Source organism: Electrophorus electricus, chromosome 14 (genome assembly GCF_041902795.1).
Source record: "Electrophorus electricus isolate QZ-2024a chromosome 14, ASM4190279v1, whole genome shotgun sequence".
NCBI lineage: Eukaryota > Metazoa > Chordata > Actinopteri > Gymnotiformes > Gymnotidae > Electrophorus > Electrophorus electricus.
The window spans coordinates 7,198,018-7,213,835 of NC_137510.1; the positions used below are offsets into that span (position 1 = coordinate 7,198,018).

Genomic DNA, 15,818 nt, shown 5'->3' on the forward strand with positions numbered 1-15,818 from the left:
GTAAACATCTGTTGTTCTTGGAGCGCTATAGTACTGCAGACTTGACCTTGATTTTTTAGAGTGTTTAACTTTTCTAATGATCTTCATCGTGTTTTCATAAAATGGCACCATATTAGAAGGATCATTGAACCACTTCTTGTTCTTCAGCTTTGCCTGTGATATTCAAGCGTGAGTTGCAGAACCAGGAGTGTGATGAGGGCAGCAGTGTTACTCTGCTCTGTGAAATCTCTAAACCTGGAGTCCCTGTGGAGTGGAGGAAGGGAACACAGGTGATCAAGTCTGGAGGAAAATATCTCATCAAGCAGACTGGAGCTTCTCTGGAGCTGAGGATCACTAATGTTAAAACTGAAGATGCTGGCCAGTACACATGCGTGTGTGGAGACCAGAAGACCACAGCAAACATGAAGATCAAGAGTATGAAACTTTCTTGAACCTTTAAATTATTATTTTTTTTTACATTAAGTACTCTTTTCTTGCTATCTTTATCATTCATTATCCTTGTTCAGAAACTGTATGACTAAATGTGTATACACATTTTCAGTGGCCAAATATTAAACATTTTGCTCTGATAGTGGGATGGTAGGGTTACATATCTTATCTCTTGTTTTCCATTAAAGCTTTTTGTGGTTTGTTGTAAACACCTGTTGTTCTTGGAGCGCCACAGTACAGCAGACTTGACCTTGATTTTTTAGAGTGTTTATCTTTTCCAAATGATCTTCATTGTCTTTTCATAATATGGCACCATATTAGAACGATCTTTGACCACTTCTTGTTCTTCAGCTTTGCCAGCTATATTCAAGCGTGAGTTGCAGAACCAGGAGTGTGATGAGGGCAGCAATGTTACGCTGCATTGTGAACTCTCTAAACCTGGAGTCCCTGTGGAGTGGAGGAAGGGAACACAGGTGATCCAGCCTGGAGGAAAATACCTCATCAAGCAGACTGGAGCTGCTCTGGAGCTGAAAATCACTGATGTTAAAACTGAAGATGCTGGGCAGTACACATGCATGTGTGGCGACCAGAAGACCACAGCAAACATGAAGATCAAAGGTATGAAACTTTCTTGAACCTTTAAAATTTTTTTTTTACATTAAGTATTCTTTTCTTGCTATCTTTATCATTCATTATCCTTATTCAGAAACTGTATGACTAAATGTGTATACACATTTTCAGTGGCCAAATATTAAACATTTTGCTCTGATAGTGGGATGGTAAAGTTACATATCTTATCTCTTGTTTTCCATTAAAGCTTTTTGTGGTTTGTTGTAAACATCTGTTGTTCTTGGAGCGCTACAGTACAGCAGACTTGACCTTAATTTTTTAGAGTGTTTATCTTTTCGAAATGATCTTCATTGTCTTTTCATAATATGGCACCATATTAGAACGATCTTTGACCACTTCTTGTTCTTCAGCTTTGCCAGCTATATTCAAGCGTGAGTTGCAGAACCAGGAGTGTGATGAGGGCAGCAATGTTACGCTGCATTGTGAACTCTCTAAACCTGGAGTCCCTGTGGAGTGGAGGAAGGGAACACAGGTGATCCAGCCTGGAGGAAAATACCTCATCAAGCAGACTGGAGCTGTTCTGGAGCTGAAAATCACTGATGTTAAAACTGAAGATGCTGGGCAGTACACATGCATGTGTGGAGACCAGAAGACCACAGCAAACATGAAGATCAAAGGTATGAAACTTTCTTGAACCTTTAATTCTTTTTTTTTACATTAAGTACTCTTTTCTTGCTATCTTTATCATTCATTATCCTTGTTCAGAAACTGTATGACTGAATGTGTATACACATTTTCAGTGGCCAAATATTAAACATTTTGCTCTGATGGTGGGATGGTAGAGTTACATATCTTATCTCTTGTTTTCCATTAAAGCTTTTTGTGGTTTGTTGTAAACATCTGTTGTTCTTGGAGCGCTATAGTACTGCAGACTTGACCTTGATTTTTTAGAGTGTTTAACTTTTCTAATGATCTTCATCGTGTTTTCATAAAATGGCACCATATTAGAAGGATCATTGAACCACTTCTTGTTCTTCAGCTTTGCCTGTGATATTCAAGCGTGAGTTGCAGAACCAGGAGTGTGATGAGGGCAGCAGTGTTACTCTGCTCTGTGAAATCTCTAAACCTGGAGTCCCTGTGGAGTGGAGGAAGGGAACACAGGTGATCAAGTCTGGAGGAAAATATCTCATCAAGCAGACTGGAGCTTCTCTGGAGCTGAGGATCACTAATGTTAAAACTGAAGATGCTGGCCAGTACACATGCGTGTGTGGAGACCAGAAGACCACAGCAAACATGAAGATCAAGAGTATGAAACTTTCTTGAACCTTTAAATTATTATTTTTTTTTACATTAAGTACTCTTTTCTTGCTATCTTTATCATTCATTATCCTTGTTCAGAAACTGTATGACTAAATGTGTATACACATTTTCAGTGGCCAAATATTAAACATTTTGCTCTGATAGTGGGATGGTAGGGTTACATATCTTATCTCTTGTTTTCCATTAAAGCTTTTTGTGGTTTGTTGTAAACACCTGTTGTTCTTGGAGCGCCACAGTACAGCAGACTTGACCTTGATTTTTTAGAGTGTTTATCTTTTCCAAATGATCTTCATTGTCTTTTCATAATATGGCACCATATTAGAACGATCTTTGACCACTTCTTGTTCTTCAGCTTTGCCAGCTATATTCAAGCGTGAGTTGCAGAACCAGGAGTGTGATGAGGGCAGCAATGTTACGCTGCATTGTGAACTCTCTAAACCTGGAGTCCCTGTGGAGTGGAGGAAGGGAACACAGGTGATCCAGCCTGGAGGAAAATACCTCATCAAGCAGACTGGAGCTGCTCTGGAGCTGAAAATCACTGATGTTAAAACTGAAGATGCTGGGCAGTACACATGCATGTGTGGCGACCAGAAGACCACAGCAAACATGAAGATCAAAGGTATGAAACTTTCTTGAACCTTTAAAATTTTTTTTTTACATTAAGTATTCTTTTCTTGCTATCTTTATCATTCATTATCCTTATTCAGAAACTGTATGACTAAATGTGTATACACATTTTCAGTGGCCAAATATTAAACATTTTGCTCTGATAGTGGGATGGTAGAGTTACATATCTTATCTCTTGTTTTCCATTAAAGCTTTTTGTGGTTTGTTGTAAACATCTGTTGTTCTTGGAGCGCTACAGTACAGCAGACTTGACCTTAATTTTTTAGAGTGTTTATCTTTTCGAAATGATCTTCATTGTCTTTTCATAATATGGCACCATATTAGAACGATCTTTGACCACTTCTTGTTCTTCAGCTTTGCCAGCTATATTCAAGCGTGAGTTGCAGAACCAGGAGTGTGATGAGGGCAGCAATGTTACGCTGCATTGTGAACTCTCTAAACCTGGAGTCCCTGTGGAGTGGAGGAAGGGAACACAGGTGATCCAGCCTGGAGGAAAATACCTCATCAAGCAGACTGGAGCTGTTCTGGAGCTGAAAATCACTGATGTTAAAACTGAAGATGCTGGGCAGTACACATGCATGTGTGGAGACCAGAAGACCACAGCAAACATGAAGATCAAAGGTATGAAACTTTCTTGAACCTTTAATTCTTTTTTTTTACATTAAGTACTCTTTTCTTGCTATCTTTATCATTCATTATCCTTGTTCAGAAACTGTATGACTGAATGTGTATACACATTTTCAGTGGCCAAATATTAAACATTTTGCTCTGATGGTGGGATGGTAGAGTTACATATCTTATCTCTTGTTTTCCATTAAAGCTTTTTGTGGTTTGTTGTAAACATCTGTTGTTCTTGGAGCGCTATAGTACTGCAGACTTGACCTTGATTTTTTAGAGTGTTTAACTTTTCTAATGATCTTCATCGTGTTTTCATAAAATGGCACCATATTAGAAGGATCATTGAACCACTTCTTGTTCTTCAGCTTTGCCTGTGATATTCAAGCGTGAGTTGCAGAACCAGGAGTGTGATGAGGGCAGCAGTGTTACTCTGCTCTGTGAAATCTCTAAACCTGGAGTCCCTGTGGAGTGGAGGAAGGGAACACAGGTGATCAAGTCTGGAGGAAAATATCTCATCAAGCAGACTGGAGCTTCTCTGGAGCTGAGGATCACTAATGTTAAAACTGAAGATGCTGGCCAGTACACATGCGTGTGTGGAGACCAGAAGACCACAGCAAACATGAAGATCAAGAGTATGAAACTTTCTTGAACCTTTAAATTATTATTTTTTTTTACATTAAGTACTCTTTTCTTGCTATCTTTATCATTCATTATCCTTGTTCAGAAACTGTATGACTAAATGTGTATACACATTTTCAGTGGCCAAATATTAAACATTTTGCTCTGATAGTGGGATGGTAGGGTTACATATCTTATCTCTTGTTTTCCATTAAAGCTTTTTGTGGTTTGTTGTAAACACCTGTTGTTCTTGGAGCGCCACAGTACAGCAGACTTGACCTTGATTTTTTAGAGTGTTTATCTTTTCCAAATGATCTTCATTGTCTTTTCATAATATGGCACCATATTAGAACGATCTTTGACCACTTCTTGTTCTTCAGCTTTGCCAGCTATATTCAAGCGTGAGTTGCAGAACCAGGAGTGTGATGAGGGCAGCAATGTTACGCTGCATTGTGAACTCTCTAAACCTGGAGTCCCTGTGGAGTGGAGGAAGGGAACACAGGTGATCCAGCCTGGAGGAAAATACCTCATCAAGCAGACTGGAGCTGCTCTGGAGCTGAAAATCACTGATGTTAAAACTGAAGATGCTGGGCAGTACACATGCATGTGTGGCGACCAGAAGACCACAGCAAACATGAAGATCAAAGGTATGAAACTTTCTTGAACCTTTAAAATTTTTTTTTTACATTAAGTATTCTTTTCTTGCTATCTTTATCATTCATTATCCTTGTTCACAAACTGTATGACTGAATGTGTATACACATTGACAGTGGCCAAATATTAAACATTTTGTTCTGATAGTGGGATGGTAGAGTTACATATCTTATCTCTTGTTTTCCATTAAAGCTTTTTGTGGTTTGTTCTAAACATCTGTTGTTCTTGGAGTGCTACAGTACAGCAGACTTGACCTTGATTTGTTAGAGTGTTTAACTTTTTCAAATGATCTTCATTGTGTTTTCATAAAATGGCACCATATTAGAAGGATCATCAAACCACTTCTTGTTCTTCAGCTTTGCCCGTGATATTCAAGCGTGAGCTGCAGAACCAGGAGTGTGATGAGGGCAGCAGTGTTTCCCTTCACTGTGAAATCTCTAAACTTGGAGTCCCTGTGGAGTGGAGGAAGGAAACACAGGTGATCAATTCTGGGGGAAAATATCTCATCAAGCAGACTGGAGCTGTTCTGGAGCTGAAAATCACTAATGTTAAACTTGAAGATGCTGGCCAGTACACATGCTTGTGTGGAGATCAGAAGACCACAGCAAACATGAAGATTAAGGGTATGTGACATTAAGGGTATCTGACAAATAACAAGTAACTCAGGCAGACCTTGCCACATGACTTAGTGGAAGATCATTTCATTACCATTTCATTACCTAGCAGTAAATGGCTTAGACAAGTCATGCAGTACTTGACTTATGAGGGGTGAATGATATGATGAGGTTTGACCTGTGCTTTCAGGTAGGTGAATGATTTTTTTGGCTTTGTAATCAAGCATCTGGTTCTTTAGTCTGAGTTGGGTAACTACCAGATGCCGTAGAAAGGAACACATTACTAGAGTGATGTGCAGGAACTTTTGTGGTTTGAATACAAGTCGTGCAGGTAAATTCTGGATCAGCCACAATGACACAGTGGCAGAGACATGTTGAGAGATTTCAAAGGATCAGAAAAGAATTGCCTCTTGGGGGGGGGAATGGCCTAATCCTCCTAATCGTGCATGGGAGAAACTTGCATATGTCACACAAGCAACATAAGAAGAGAATGGTAGCTGGTTGTCTAAGGCCACACCCAGTTTCCATGCATTTCCTTGCATTTTTTATGCACATTTTAATCTGTCCCCTGAAATATGATAGATAGATAGATAGATAGATAGATAGATAGATAGATAGATAGATAGATAGATAGATAGATAGATAGATAGATAGATAGATAGATAGATAGATAGATAGATAGATAGATAGATAGATAGATAGATAGATAGATAGACAGACAGAACTTTATTTGTCTCTTGCAAATGAAAGAGACCGCTCATCTTTGGCCCATGTACATAGCACGCTATAGTGTCATGTACATCAAGAAATGTTTTTTAATTGTTCTTTTGATGTGACACGAAATATACTTGTAACAAAAAATAATTGAACTTTTTGCAATTACCTGGACATCTGCATTGATTAATACTTACCTGTGATTCAAAGTTCTATTTAGTCTAGGTTTAGGACTAAGTTTGGTCTTGGAAACCAGCTGTTTGTTTTTATAGGTGTGAACATTTGTCAAATACCTTTCTTACAATCATTCCCAATCAATTCATCTTGTCACAAAAACTGTTTAGTCCTTTTAGTTTTGGATTACCTTAAAAAAGTAATGTTCATTCCTTTTCATCAGGCAATCAAACATGTCATTCAATAATCACAAATAGCATACCTTGCTATTTATTATTAATCTGGATAATAAGTGACAGTTTGATATTTTGTGCAGTGTATTTATATAATGTGATGCTAAAAATATAATGTTGGGTATCCCAATATCCCAGTATGTGATGTTGGATATCCCAATATCAATGTGTCTTTTGAAATCCATTAAAATCTGATTACTTTTCAGGGAGACACTTTTGCAATGCAGTGTATACATGTTTTATTTGTTTTATATCTGGAAGAATTCATCTTCTAATATTGTGTGAAAAAGAAAAGACTACTACAGCTAAAGATGATGTGACACATGCAGGCTATGGTAGTATGTTGTTATCTAGGGCAGTAATGATGGCACAGGATGGACCAGGTGTAGAGCTCATAATCTAAGGAGTACAGGGAGCAAACTCAGGAGAGTACTCTTGTGATTCTGGTCATGAAATGACCTTTGCCAAACTTACTGTGAAGGGTAGGAATCATGTTCTGAACTATCACCAATCACATGCTAATTTTCTGCACCAGTAAACTTTCACTTTCCTTACTTTTTTCTCTTCTTGCTTAGTCCTTGTTTACTTTGAACTGTACCTCATACCTTTCCTTTCCTGAAACTATGATCATGCAAGAGCTACGCAATGAGAATAAGTTGACTCTTCTACACTTTTTAGTCATATTTACACCACATTATTTAAGCCTCATTTGAGCATGTCAAAGTTTGTAAAATGCTGATTTTTCTGGCAAAACCCCATTCTTTTGCATACCTCCACTGAGGTAGCTAAAGGGCAGCATTTAAGTGAACATGTACTGATACATTGAGCAAGGCACCAGTCTGATGATCAATCCCTTGGGACTTCATGACCTAGACTACTGCACATACATGCTAGAACTAGAATTATCTAGTTAATAATATATGGATCTTTGACTCCTCTAATTAATCAGCTGTATCACTGAAACTCTTGAAGAGGCTTCAGAATTCCAAAATGTAATCTTGGTGGTCTGTGTTAAACAGAACTTGTAACCATTGAGACTGGGTTGAAGAGCTGCATTGTAAATCAAGGGGATGATGTATCTTTTGAGTGCTTCGTGTCTCAAGAAAATTTCCAAGATGTTCAGTGGGCACTTCAGGATATCCCCCTCCAGAAAAATGAGATGAATGACATCCGAATGGAGGGCAAAAGGCATATTCTTTTCCTACGGAGTGTCACCCCAAAATATTCTGGCACTGTGACCTTCCATGTGGGTGATCACACATCTTTTGCTTGTCTCACGGTCAAAGGTAAACTTGGATACCACCTGCAAATCTTGGCCTATCTCTCAGCAGACTCATTGTTCCTTTAGCATCACTAGCATTACTTGAGAAATGTTATAATATAGAGATACTATGCATTTATTAAAATACTATAAAGAGACATTCTTTATAATTTATTTAACATAACTTCTCATAACTTGTTTAACATTCTTTTAAAAGTGGATTTGAGACCCATTCCACTTACTTCTACTGCTCTGTGCTCAGTTCTCATGTACTTTATTGATTATTAAATAGCTAGTTTCAACAAAGCTGCTATTGTATAATCACAGCCTTTACTGTACTGTAAAAAAAGAGTAAACTCAGGCCATTGGAAGCATAGTCAATGATCCTTTATTAAGATTTTATACTAATGGTGATCCAAAGTTTGAATAACAAACATGGCAAATAATATGTAGGTGGTTGAAATTTGGAAAATGTTACACTTCATTATCAACTATGACATTTATTTAGCTATAAGCCACCTAACCTTTATTGTCTATCATGTATGTAATCAATATGACATACTGTTCATACAGAGTGGACAGAATAACGGAAATACTTAGTATTATGTTAATATTAACTATCTAATAAAAAGTAAGCCCAACTTTGGCCTTGAGTAAAACACTTTTTTTTGGAAATGCTGTAAGCATGAGACACAGGATGAGACCTAGGATTGTGTAAAGAAAGTTTTAAGAATTTATTAAAAGGTAAAAGAGGCCAGTCACATTTTTTACTCCAGAAGGTGCAGTGATAATTCTGTTTATTGGTGAGGCCATTGAAGGTGTTTGCTTTAAAGTGGTGTTTAAAGAGTTGAAATCACTCTTGAATTAGTTTATCCATGTGTTAGGGGATAATTAATTGAATATGGGAACATACAAAATGAAGGAACCATATTTATTATACCACAGAATGGCTGGAAACTTTAATAGCTGGAAACAGACATTGTGGGTGACACAGTTGGCTTCCTCCAAAGTGGAAAGATGACTCTTTAGACAATAATATTGATAATTAAATTCTGTGGTAAGTGGTTTTAGCAACTACCCTGTTAAATGGCTCTTTGTCTTTGAGGGTTTTTGAGACATCATAATAATGTAATGTCAAATAATTTGACAGTGTTTATGAAAGACACGTGTAGTTCAGATATTAACCACTTGGCCACTTTGGAATAATCTTGCCAAATTTTGCTGCTTTTGTCTTAATAATAGAGATGTGTTTGTAATTGGAATTTAGTTCCATCTCTGTTGTGCTTCTGATACTTAGTCCACCCAATGTATGTACATTCCTTTGAACTAGATCACTTTTTAAAATCAGTTTTTGGATTTTATATTGCCACTAAATTTTTATAGATTGATCTTAAAATAATCTCTTCAGTCACCCTGTCTCTGTTCTGTACCCCACTGTGCCCTGCCAGCAGTCCCTGTGATATCCTTTGCTAAGGATCTGGAGAGCCAGCAAGTCACAGAAGGAGACAGTGCCACCCTTTGCTGTGAAACGTCAGTCTCTGATGCTCCTGTGACCTGGATGAAAGGCAAAAAAGTTCTGTGTGAGGGCGAGAAGTATACTATTCGGAAAGATGGAGTTATCCAAACTCTGGTGGTCTGTAATCTGTCAATGGATGATGCTGGTGAATACATATGTAAAGTAGGAAAAAAACAAAGCATTGCAACCTTGACCATCAAAGGTAATCAATTTGAGGGTTTCTTGTATTGAGCTATCCTTATTTTCTGTAATGCTAATGTATAATTTTGATCATATGTAAAATAATCTAATATTTACCAAGCCATAAATACTGTGAGACACTTTAAAATATCACTGGATATTGTGTGTTATCTTTATTTTTAAATCATTTGCAGTAAAGGTAACTATAAGAAGTGGTTTATACATTTTATTTGATGTGTTGTAAGAGTAGGGTTTTTGCCCTCTTGTAGAACCTGTACGAATTACAAGAGAACTTAAGGATGTAACAGTGACGTCTGGCGAGGATGCTGTGTTCCATTGTGAGGTGTCTCAGATGGGAGTAACTTGTGCTGAATGGTGGTTGGGTTCCAATCTCCTGCAAAACAATGACTTGAATCAAATCAGCTATCGAGGGAGGGAACACAGCCTAGTGCTGAAAATGGTCACACCTGATGACTCTGGTGATGTAGCCTTTGTGGTTGGCTGCAAAAGGAGTGTTGCCTGCTTGGTGGTGCAGGAGAAACCCAAAGGTAAAGGAATACTAGATGTATTCCAACTCTCATAGGCTGACTAATTTGCCTTTTTGTTGTGTCTAATTTGCCTTTTTGTTGCATCTTTCAATTTGGCTTCAAATGATTGCCTCAGTAACTTTATCATTCAAATAATTACTGACATTGTTTTAAAAAGCTGGCTACTGAAGCATGATAATCAAGAATAATTTCAGCTGTAGACTGTAATTGAAGGCTTAATTTATATACAGTGTTTAGCAACTGACATTTGAAAATGTAAGAAGTAGGATAAGTGGGCTTTTGCAGGATGATGGAAAACAGTCTACATGAGAAGCACGTCTGTGGTTTTGGGTCAACAAATATTCATTGTATAGAGTTCAGTGAAGCTAAATTAGTGCTTTCCTGTGGAATTACAGGAAGAAAGCATACAGCAGTGGTGTCATCATGAAATGCATTAAAATGCTACTTCAGAGGCCTTGTTTATAAATGTTATAGCAAACATCAGCTAAACATTAGCTGTTATGTTTGCTATTTTATCTCTTAATGTTAATGTATGTGCATTCATTGTGAAATATTACTTACCAACTAATACTGTGCCCTACTAAGCACACCTTGATCGCAAATTTGGTCTAAAGAAGAGGGTCATCTTCAATGTAGAGTTAATTCAGAGCAATGTAAACCTCAAATGTGAAGTTTCAATATGTTAAACTTCTTATGCTTGAGGCAGACATGGTGATGTAATAACATATGGGTCCCGGTTTCTCCTGTGTGTAGTTGTATTCTTAGAGAAACCTCTGGACATAATGGCCAAAGAGGGAGAGATGGTCACTCTGTCATGCATGACCTCCAGCCCTGAGGCCTCTGTCGTCTGGTACAGAAATGATGTATTGATTAAGGTAGGGGACAGACACCTATTCTACAAAGATAGAGCCATCCACCAACTACGTATCCTTAGGGTGAGGGAGACGGATGCAGGACAATACACCTGCGAAACTGGAGATTCACAAAGCAGCGCCACTCTTACTGTTAAAGGTAAACAGAGTGTGTGGATGTGTGACATCTGCTAGTTTCAATCAGCCTTATCAATATTTTGTACAGTTAAAATGTTGAAAAGGTGTTGCACTAATTATTTCAAACTGTCTTACCTGGAGTTATATGTATGATTATGGAATCTGAGAGGATCTGTATATGGTATGAAACAAGTAGAGTGGTCTCAGCTTCCTGAATATTACCAAATGTCTCAGAATTCTTTCTTCCTCTTGCACATGTCTCTAGGAATACCAGCATTCTTCTGCAAGGAATTAGAGAACCAGGATGCTGTTGAAGGTGACACAGTTACCTTAAGCTGTGAGCTTTCCAAGCCAGATGTCAGTGTAGAATGGCGTAAAGGGGGAGTAGTTTTGCAACCTGATAAGAAATATGAGCTGAAAAAAGATGGATGCATACAAGAGCTCCACATCTATGACCTGAAACCAGAGGATGGTGGCTACTACACTTGTGATGCTGGACACCAGTTGACAACAGCTTCAGTTTCAGTGCAAGGTACTGAATATTGTTTCTAATTCCAGTGCAACAATATATGTTTTGTAGTTAAATAGACATTAATATAGATTTGAATTTGTCACAAATTTAAGTGCTGAAACATTGCTCTCACAACAAATTTGTGGTGACTGACTAGTAATGGGGAAACTTTCTGTTGGCGCCGATGTTTTGTGATGCTGATAAAAACCTAGCTGTAAACCTCAATGATTTAGAACTTTCTTAGGAATTAGCTCCACAAAATTCTTACAGACACCCTTTCGCTGTGTGCTTGCAGTTGCCTCTTTCCAAGTAGTTTATTAAGGTTTTGCCATCTAGCTCAAAAAGAATCGTAGTATTTACAACATGTACATTATATTTTGCCATGTTGTTCATTATTTGTCCACACCACATTTCCATAAGATTTTCAGTCAGCAATTATAATACATAATAAGTATTCTATCACCATATATAATAGTTAAGTTCACTGTGGTTTTTCTTTCTTAAAACACTTGGTTACTCTAAAAATGGAACCCATTAAGATTATTATTTATTATATTAGCTGAGTGGTGTTTGTGTGTGGTCTCTGCAGAAGCTGAGGTGCTCATAGTGTCTGGTTTAAAGAACACTGATGTGTTTGTGGGAGAGCAGGCAGTCTTCTCCTGCCAGCTGTCTCGACATGCCAAAGGGAGAGTCCAGTGGTGGCTGGATGGCACCCGTTTGGAGAACTTTCCCTTCAGTCTTATTGGGGTGGGTGAAGACAATGTTCACACCCTCACCCTAAAGAACCTTGCACCAAATGACTCGGGCACCATCCTGTTCAAAACGGGCAGCTTGACATCTACAGCGAGACTGTTAGTGAAAGGTACCAGACTAGGTACAAGGTTTGCGGGCAGGACAGCAGCTCTTTTGATGAGGCCCTGCAGCGTTGAGATAACTAGTTTAGATTGTTCTATGGGTTGGAACATGAATTTCCATGAATTTCCTGAACATTGAGAAAATTTGTAAGTATATACCAACAATGACAGCCCCACTGATCTGCTGTTAACCCAAAGTATACATAAAATGTCCACCTTAAGGAAATTCTTGGAGGCTGTTACTATATGAGATATACCAACATCACTTATAGTCCTGGTGCACAGGGGGCTCCAAATCTCTCCTATATACAACATTCAAGTTGATCAGATGTCATTAGACATGAACAGTTAAACTTTGACAAAAGCTGGCTCATGTATTATCTATAAACTGTGCCCCTAGCTAGCTCATATTGTGAAACAAAAAAAGCACTTAGTAATAAATGCTTCAGGGGGCAAATTGTACATTTAAAATAATCCTAAATTACATGTAATTTAAGTTTGACAACAGAAGTGTTACAATGCTTGCAGATGCCTACAAAAGGGTTTGTATATCCTCCTCCTTTAATGGGCTGACTGAGTGTTTTGCTTTGCAACTCACCTGTGCATGGGCTACATCCTTCATTTGAAATTATTCAGAGAAAATCTTTTTTTTTTGAGAAGTCATCCTGGGCTTAGACAGCACCTTGTGGCTTGCTCAAGTATGAATAAAACATTTCTCTATACCTTACTAATTTATAACCTGTTATAACCAGTTTAACTCATACCCTATACTTTAATTCAATGTTAACTGGTTCAGTTAAAATATTACTTTTTTGCATTGTTACCAGAATCACCAAAAAACAAAACAAACAAACAAAAAAAACAAAAACAGAGGTGCAGGTAGCCAGTTTGTGTAACAGGTTTCCAGTTTAAAAGTTCTAACATTTTCAAGAACATAGTAAAAATTGCATTTTTGGAACCTTTGATTTAATTTGAAATTATACAATCTATTTATTTATACATAACTTTTAAAATTATTATTGTTATTGCCATATATATTTCCATTTTTGCTGTGTCCCACTGACTGCCTTACAGTAAACATGGTTGTTTGTCAGAATGTGCACCATTTATTCATTAATAGACCTAGCTGTTGTGTTTTGTATTTACAAACACATAAGAAAAGTATATAAAACTCTAATTAAAAAAAATGATATTCAATTTCTAAAAAGTACAAATTATCTTTTTTAACACAAGTATGTTGTATGAAATACATTTTTTTCTATGATTTAGAACACTTTCCTTTTGTCCATAATGTGTGAATTACACCAAACATAAAGTAGGCTTAGTCATTGTCATTTTGGAAGCTTTCATGCATGAAATGCCTATTTTTGAATAAATAAATACAGGATAATGGTGCTGACAATGTCGAATTTGTTGCTGGCATCGTGCATGGCACTTAACATAGGCCAGTGATATAATATAGGCCAGTGATATAACATAGGCCAGGGAGTGTGATGATTCCATGGAAATGACCACTTTTGGCTAAGTAGAGTGGTGGGATCTTTCGAAGTAGCAGGTTTGCAGAAATAAAATGAAAAAGACAAGAAATCGTGTACAACATTTATTAAATGTAAAAAACAAAATACAGCTATCTGGAGGTTTGTCTGCATGGTTGGCTATGTCTTCATGGCACTCACCGAAGCTCTGCTGTACTCAATAACTGTATTCAGTTTTGTAATGGCATAGTCCAAGAGAGAAATTCATAATACCACATTAATCACATATAAATTGTTAACAAAATAGTTGCCTTTTGCCAGGTCAGTATCAGTGATGATGAATTTCTTTGCTGCTCTCAGAACCTCAAAGGAGGAAAACTTTAACTAAAAGGAATGTAGAGAAATGGAAAGTGAGGAATAGTCAGAGCAAATACTGGCTGATGGGGTTTCTTTACAGCTCAGCTCCATGACAAGGCCAAGGCAAAGACTTGGAAAGAAGGGATCTTTTTTTCACATACATATGCTGCTGCTATGCACAGGAAAGCTTGGAGAAACCAAGAGACAACTCAGAACCTTGAGAGGAAATGCCAAATTACCATCTTGATTAAGACGTCTGGCACATGGCAAGTTAACTCAAGACTGCTAAGCTAAGAGACACCTCCCCTTATGTAATGTCAGGCACAGATGATGCCAGTTGTCCTTTATTACTAAATGGCAGCTCTATGCCCCCCTCTCATGGTTGGGTTTGACCTAGAACACGCCTCAAGGCTGAGACAATACAGGACTTTTCTCCCTGTGAATAAACCCTGATATTCCTTAGATGACTGTTACACTGAAATGCCATGATAAGTTCAGGATTCAAGGCATGATGAGCCAGAACCCACAAGTGTTTCCCCCAACTGTCCAATGAACCAGTATCTACTGGGTGCTGCTACTCATGTGATGAGAGTCAAAAAGGTATCTGACTATGCAGCAGCGATCTGGCCACCTGGCATGCCACAGGTTGAGACAATACAGGACAGTTCAGTTGAGACAATACAAGACAGGTCACAGGTCAATTGAGGAAAAGATTAAAATTAACATAGTACTACAATATCAACATTTCTACTAGATTATAGAAAATCACATCACATTGTTTTCCTTTAATATTTTTATTGCTGTTGAAGTGTTTTCTTTTACTGTTTTCAGCACTGAAGTTTCAATCTTTAGTGGAGGACAAGACTTTGTAGGGAAGATTTCATTTGTATTTTTACTTGTCACGCTCCTCAACCTCAGACCTTTTCAATTCTCTGAGGCAATGGAAACCATCAATAAATCAGTCATGTAAACCTTCAGTAATCAGGCAATGGAAACCTTCAATAATCAGTTATGGAAACCTTCAATAATCAGGCACTGGAAATCTTCAGTAAACAGGCAATGGAAAACTTCAATAATGATTTATGGAAACCTTCAATAATGATTTATGGGAACCATAAATAAACTGACAGTGGAAACTTTCAATAATCAGTTACAGAAACCTTCAATAATCATGCAATAGAAACCTTCAATTATAAGTTTTGGAAACCTTCAATTCACGGGAAATGGAAACCTTCACTATTCAGTTATGGAAACCTTCAATAATCAGTTGTCTCCTCTGTTAAACCTTTAGTCAATCATCTGTGTAATTTTTCCCTAGAGCACAAAAATAAACTTTGCAATAAAATTGCTTATGCAAAGCTGCAGGAAAGTAGTAAGATGCAGTAACTTTTATTTTTTATTTTAGTGTGATGGAAAGTGTCTAGTCTGTATAATAAAAATCTTTGTCCACTAATGGAAGGTAATGATGGTTCATTCATGCAGTTTTTCAGTGGCAAGAGCACCTGGAAGTTTATTTTCTCTGGAAGTGCTCAAAATCTGTGACTGCATCTACAATG

General features: G+C 37.5%; 1 protein-coding gene across 10 annotated transcripts in view; it reads left to right on the top strand.

The window, feature by feature from the left end:
* obscnb (obscurin, cytoskeletal calmodulin and titin-interacting RhoGEF b) overlaps positions 1 to 15,818 on the top strand; it is a 98,763-nt gene that overhangs the window by 43,843 nt on the left and 39,102 nt on the right. For 5 of the 10 annotated variants that reach the window (XM_081695857.1, XM_081695860.1, XM_081695863.1 and 2 more), the window contains 15 exons: positions 148 to 414; positions 781 to 1,047; positions 1,410 to 1,676; positions 2,039 to 2,305; positions 2,672 to 2,938; positions 3,301 to 3,567; positions 3,930 to 4,196; positions 4,563 to 4,829; positions 5,193 to 5,459; positions 7,591 to 7,857; positions 9,281 to 9,550; positions 9,798 to 10,076; positions 10,830 to 11,087; positions 11,331 to 11,597; positions 12,166 to 12,438. In XM_081695857.1, coding sequence (XP_081551983.1) covers positions 148 to 414; positions 781 to 1,047; positions 1,410 to 1,676; positions 2,039 to 2,305; positions 2,672 to 2,938; positions 3,301 to 3,567; positions 3,930 to 4,196; positions 4,563 to 4,829; positions 5,193 to 5,459; positions 7,591 to 7,857; positions 9,281 to 9,550; positions 9,798 to 10,076; positions 10,830 to 11,087; positions 11,331 to 11,597; positions 12,166 to 12,438 — 4,017 coding nt within the window. The remainder of the gene's footprint in view (positions 1 to 147; positions 415 to 780; positions 1,048 to 1,409; positions 1,677 to 2,038; positions 2,306 to 2,671; positions 2,939 to 3,300; positions 3,568 to 3,929; positions 4,197 to 4,562; positions 4,830 to 5,192; positions 5,460 to 7,590; positions 7,858 to 9,280; positions 9,551 to 9,797; positions 10,077 to 10,829; positions 11,088 to 11,330; positions 11,598 to 12,165; positions 12,439 to 15,818) is intronic. The other 5 variants (XM_081695865.1, XM_081695866.1, XM_081695858.1 and 2 more) reach the window with 4 other exon arrangements.